The following is a 6554-nucleotide window of genomic DNA, read 5'->3' as shown; positions in this document are numbered from 1 at the left end:
ATGAGATCTTTTGTTTACCTAACTCATGTCACTCAAGGTTTTGTTTTAATGAAAGTCAACCCAGCCTGTTGTTTGAATCATCTCCACAACCTCATTTATTTAAATCTTCAAACACGGAATCAAACCCAGCTTTAAATAACCATGATACTGATACCCATCAAGCAATAACAGATCTCATTACCTATAAAAGGGATGATTTACACTCATCTTGTCCCAACTTAAAAGATGGTCCAAATTCTGGAACATTGGATAAAAAAGTGAACAAATGTCAACAAAAAGATAAAACATCATTTAACAATTCAAACTTGTGCCACGTGCAACAAAATCTGCTTCCCCCTAAAAATTCACTTCAAAGCTGTCGGTTAAGAAATATTTCAGTTCCAAATATTCACCATAAGATAAAATTGAGCCCTTCTGTTGCAAGAAGCATTAAGAATAATTTTCCCCGTCAAGTTCAGTCACTTCCCGGTTCACGTAGCAACTCACCAACACGTGTTGATTCATTGCGCTTACCACATGAGAAAAGTGGTAAATCTTCCGTTGGATCTCGAGTGAAAAGTTCTGCAATCAACACAAACAGCAAACACACTTATTCACCTTCCAATATTTCATCATATCAACCTTTACCTCATTCGGTGTCAGATTCATCAAACGAATGTTCTGTTGCTCCACTAAACTCAAATGCTATTCCATCTTCAAATATTTCTTCCACACCTTCATTCCAACTTCCTTTCCTTCTGCATGGAGTTCTTAATGAGATCAAAGCATCAGTTCCACTGGTTGCTGCTTATGATGATTCAGGTTTCATGGCTCGCATGTCAATCTGCTTTATATATTTGTACATTCGCTTTAAAGCAAGGGCTTTATATTACTAACATTTTCCACTTTACTTTTCTCAAACATGTATTGACAACATGAGAATAATCTGTGTATGTGGTCTAGTGGTCACATTGCATTTAAGATCTTGTGATTTATTAGTTATGCTAAAACAATGTTGAAACAGTAAACTACACATGCATATAAGTGCTGTATTACTTTTGTGTTTGTGTAAAGTAAACAAAATGCATTTGCTTTGGATTTGTTTGAAATGTTGATAGTGTTTGCATGTATTAGCGCGTGCACATGTTGAATGTTCTAGAAAAGTTAGCGATAACTGATAAGGCACAGAAAAGAAAGTTGTTATAAAGTCTTTCCTTCTTTTTATTTACAGTATTCTACATAACTAAAATTTTTTAAAGCCTTGTCAAAAATATCGATAATACGATTGTGCTTGTAAATAATATGTCTTGATAACAGTATATTTACCTAAGAAATGGGATGTGATAATAAAATACTTTAATGTTTTATTTCACAGAACCTTCTGGGCCGTCACCAGCAGAACTGGAAGCCCGAAGGTGATTATTTGTTTAATAGGCTATATAATATAAATATGTTTTCTTATAATATTACTTTCTTTCTTTTAAACTCCTAGGTCGTTATTTGTTTGGTTGAATTGGTTTAAGCTCCTGTTTTGTTTGGATTGGTTTAAGCCTGTTATAGTAAAAAAAAACATATCTACTGAAAAAAAAAAACATAGCATGGTTTCACAAAAATGTATTTTAAAAATATGTTTCTGTGTTAAAGCTTTGCTATAAATTTGTGTTTAATATTTGAGACCATGCAAAAGTGCAAAAATCCTAAAAATTACTGATTTAGAGCTGGAACTAAGTGTTTACAAATTTAAAATCCTAAAAGATATATACTTAGCTTTGTTAAAGTTGTAAGATGCATCTGTAAATTGGAAACTTAACATTGATGATTCATGTCTCCAATGAACCAATATGATTTCATAACATATGTAAATTTACAGAAGAGAGAAGGAACAGCTTGAGAGGCAGAGATTGGAAAAAGAAAGACAAGAACGAGAACGAAAAGAAAATGAGAGGCTGGCAAGAGAGAGGGCGGAATCAACAGGTAATTTGAATATATTAAAAACCATTAAACCAAATTAACCAATACATTCCATATTAACGATTCTAAGGGCATGTATGATTAAAGGGGCCATAGGAAAATGACATGACAAACTGTCTTATAAGGTATGATTGGGATTATTAAATGAATTCGTTTAAAAAAGCACAGGCGTTTAACCATTTAAAATGCAGAGGAGGATAGAATAGATAAAGAAATTGTAGGTTGTAATGTTTTCTGATTAATCTAATTAATGCAGTGCAGAAAACTCCAGGACTGTTCTGCCTTGCCATCACAAGTTTGGCTCCAATGACTAAAAATAGGTTGCTCTAATTTATTAGTTGGCAAAATTTATTTCGTTTTATTGTTAATTAAATTGATGTATACCATCACAGCATCGCATGGAGGTCCTCCAGCTCCCCCTGCTCCTCCTAGTGGAGGAGGACCTCCCCCACCACCTCCTCCTCCATCTGGAGGGGGAGCCCCTCCACCCCCACCACCCCCGCCACCAGGGGGGGCTGCTCCCCCACCAGCACCCTCTGCAGCTGCAGCTTCATCTTCTGCCCCAGCAGCTGGAAGTTTAGCCGCTCAACTCCAAGCTGCAAAACTGAAAAAAGCTTCTGTTGTGAGTATTTATTTTACGATTTTTAAATAGCTTTTTACGTAATACTAATTTTGAACTACAAGAAAATTGGGTAATTATATAAAATCATTTATAGGAATATGAAATTTTATCAAAGACAAATTTGTATTAAATGTTAAGAGAATGTTGTATAAATACTTCTATTTATATATTTATAATGAATTAATAAAATATACCAATATATCTGTACGTGATTTGTTTTCTATTTTAATTTCTGTGCTATGTTTATCTCGGTGACGTGAATCGTGTATTTTGATGACATCATGCTATTCCTGTGCTAGCATGAGTCATTCTAGGAAGTACTTCGAATCAAACTGATTATAGAATTGTGATCTATGGCTTGTGTAGCATTGTATTCTGGTTTACTTTATATCATTCATAAATGATTTCCTAATGAAACATGTTTAAAACTAGTTTTAACATTAACTTTGCACGAAATTTTATTATTGTGAAACTTTGTGTGGTTACTACTTAGTAATTAAAGTTTTATTTTATTTATGTACTTAATGTAGCTATTTATATTACACTTTTAGCTAATTGGTAAAAATAACAAATTTAATATAACTTCAAATTAGCATACTGCTCACTAACATGTTGATTGCAAAACAGTCCATAGTCTTTTATATGTAATGTTAATTGTTAATCATTCTTCCATTTGTCGATCAAGTAGTATGCAAATATTGCAGGCTACTTTATTGTATGCAAATATGACTGAGGTAGAAACAAAATAAAGCAACTGTTAAGCTGTAACTGATTTTATGTTTTTTTATGTAAAAACTTTTAAGATATTCATTTCGCTTTATACTGTCTAATCCTTAAGATTATTTTACAAAATCTGGTACATCTACTTTAGTGCCTGCGTCCAGGCCCGAGGTATTAGGTTCAAGTCTTATCGGTGCTATTATTCTGGGCGTATGTGTCCTTGGCAATTGCTTCAACCCAGTGGTCACTTATGGGTTGTCAATTCTCAGGGAACATAAAACATAACATTCATGCTGTCCTTGCTCTACCACGGGAGGACAAATAAATTTTATTCATACACATTCCGGTAGTAGCATACATTCTTTAATATTAATTATTGTACATTCTTTTTCAGCCACCTCCGGAAGAAAGTGCTCCAGTATCATCTGGTGGCGGAGGTGGTGGAATGGACATGATGGCGGAGCTACAAAAGAAAATGCAGTATGTTCATTTTTTTTTATATTTGTATTACAAATTTTTTATTCATTGTTTTGTGTTTTTAAAACAGAAGAAGACGCGCAGCCGCTGAAAATGGTGTAAGTTTTATTTTGTGGTTAGTTGTGGATTTATTTATAGGTATTTTTTCTACTTTTCTACTGAAAAGGAGTGTTTTATTTGCGTTAGATAGCAGTTTGTTCCACAATAAATATTTCAATTTAATTAGGAATAAGAATTGAGTATCTATTTGTCCTATATCACCACTATTAACAATGGCTGCCACTGCCAGTCCCATGACATGATTTTTTTTCTAAACATATCACATATGTTTATAAATACCATTACCTTTGTTTCCTGTTCTCCCATCCTGTTAACTAATCTGTATTAGGATGGTGGAGGAAATAAACCATCTGCTGCTATCACTCCAGCACCCAAACCTGTTGCTACTAACGGTAAGTTTTTATTTCTAAATAAGACACCAATAATATCACTTTTATTTATATTGTAAATTACCTTTTACATTTATACACTATATTGTAAATTACTTTACACGATTGTGACTTTTTAAAATGGGTTTTTGTATTTACTTGCACAAACTAAAACTTGTACATTTTTGTTTTGAACAAATTGACAACATTCGTTTGCTTACTGCTAATTACTAGTTTTGAAATTGAGTAAACATTGAAACAGTGTATTTTTCAGCTTCTTTTTTGATAACATCTGTGTTATACATGGTTCATTAGAAGTTTTTGCAAGGTGTCTTGCATTTTGCAATATAGCCGTAAAATTTTAATATATTTGGCTTACTAGCAAAAAGTAGACGGGGGCCCCGGTACCCGTCAAATATCGTCGTTTAGAACAACTGCCCTATGCCATTAGTACCATTAAATACTTAAAACATCAGTATCAATATATACTTTAACTTTTGTTGTGGCGCGATTTATTAAGATCAGCCATACCTTAAAATTTATTGTTTTCTATGCAAACCATTATTTGATAACATCGTAAATTATTTTATGTATATAGCTTTACAGCAGGGCTTAGTTTTGGATTTAATAAAATAAATTTGTGGTCAATAGAAATGTAAACCAGGAGAGATATATTGATATGATTTATGTCATCTACATTAGGTATATGATTACACTGAAGGCAATTCCTTATGTTTTATATTATAGCCATTTCATTTTCATTGCTATGCTAGTTACTCATTTAGGAATATTATTTTGTTTAAGTTAAAACAAATTGTTTTATTCAGCTGCTGAAACAAAGCGTCCATCTTGGCAAACTAAATCTGCAAATACATCAACCACTGCTAACAATGCAAGGTATCTAATAATAATATTTGTTGTTCATTTATTAATTGCATATGAAACAAGATCTGTAGTTTGAGTAAGTGAAATCAGCAAACATGTCATCATACTTTTTTAAAGTGAGATCATTTCAAATACAAGCATTTTTAAATATGCGCTCACAATTGTAAAGATAGCTGTAGCTGTATGTTTTTTACTTGATTTATAACTCTACAATAACTAGTGATGTTTGAAATTCACTTAAAGAATCAACAGAATTGCATCTTTGAGACCACATATAATTTATTAGTTAGATTTATCAATCTATTAAAGTTGTAGAAAATTTAATGTGAGTATTTTATTTTTTTCGTTTTGGAGTTAGTAATGATATGGAAAAAACTTGTAGTTCGGAGTCAAACACAAATGAATTTGTTTTACTTATAGACAAAATAGTGTAAATAAAGCCCCACCTACTACCAATAGACCAACTTCTGCTGTATTGGGAAAGTAAGAAGTCCAATTTTATTTTTTGGAGAAATCTGATTTCATTTGTTTCTCCTGAATTCTTAAGCATGGTCCCTGGTTTTCCCTTGCACGCAAAATTTCTATCTTAACACTTTCAACTATGTATGGGTAAAATGATATTTCGGTAATGGTATTGAGCAATGTAGCATTAAATACATTTTTTTCATATATTTATTTTAACCAAATAAATCGAGTTCTGTAATTATCTTTACTATAAGGTTATACTTAAATCCCCTTTTATTTTTTCTTATGTTATTTTATGCTTTGGTGATTTTATGTTTCTAGTTTTATATGCAAAGTTCAATAGGTTGGTGAAAAAACAACAACTGTTGTATGTCTTTGATTTTGCCAATTTTAAAGTCAAAAGTCAACCAAAATACAAAATGAAGAGAATCCTAGCTTTTTAGGCCAAAATTACAAAAAGAAAAGTATAAATACTTGTTTTACCGCCCTATATATTTAAAATAAGATGATATTCATCAATTACATGAGGTATTATATGGGCATGTTATCCAAATGGAAGAAGCAACTTTTTCTTGTGTTGCATGTGTATAATTTCAATAAAATTTGAATGTTAAGGTATTCTTTAAAACATGCTTGAAATATGTTGTTTTCCCACTCTTCATAACAAAGTGAAATTAATCGGACTATTTTAATTTTACTTTTTTTACTACACTATCATGGGAAATGTATCTAGATGCATTAGGACATCTGTAGACTGTATCGTCTGTATGTGTAACTTTTTTAAGCAAGTTATTTTTGTAAGGTGAATGAAATAAGATGTGCTGTACATTCTAGATCCTATTATTCTCAGGTGTTCCCTCACCTACAATTTAAATCTATAGTTACATCATGTGTGTTAATTGTATTTCTAGTACTTTGTAAAATTTGCATTAAAATGTTTTTTATACAGAATATCCGGAAGTAGTGGGGATTTTGATCATAATGTTACAGGTAAAATGTTTTGTTTT

General features: G+C 31.8%; 1 protein-coding gene across 1 annotated transcript in view; it reads left to right on the top strand.

Moving 5' to 3' along the window:
* The window catches only part of LOC101243497 (protein enabled), a gene marked incomplete at its 3' end in the record, with an annotated part of 9862 nt that extends 3336 nt beyond the window's left edge, over nucleotides 1–6526 (top strand). The window contains 8 exon segments of the mRNA XM_009861847.3: nucleotides 1355–1394; nucleotides 1850–1953; nucleotides 2343–2572; nucleotides 3687–3772; nucleotides 3840–3867; nucleotides 4158–4221; nucleotides 5025–5094; nucleotides 6497–6526. Of these exon segments, the coding sequence (XP_009860149.1) occupies nucleotides 1355–1394; nucleotides 1850–1953; nucleotides 2343–2572; nucleotides 3687–3772; nucleotides 3840–3867; nucleotides 4158–4221; nucleotides 5025–5094; nucleotides 6497–6526 (652 nt within the window).
* Between the last annotated feature and the right edge of the window lie 28 nt (nucleotides 6527–6554).

The sequence above is a fragment of the Ciona intestinalis genome, chromosome 11 (genome assembly GCF_000224145.3).
Source record: "Ciona intestinalis chromosome 11, KH, whole genome shotgun sequence".
In the NCBI taxonomy this organism is placed as follows: domain Eukaryota; kingdom Metazoa; phylum Chordata; class Ascidiacea; order Phlebobranchia; family Cionidae; genus Ciona; species Ciona intestinalis.
This window is presented reverse-complemented; position numbering and strand designations above follow the sequence as displayed.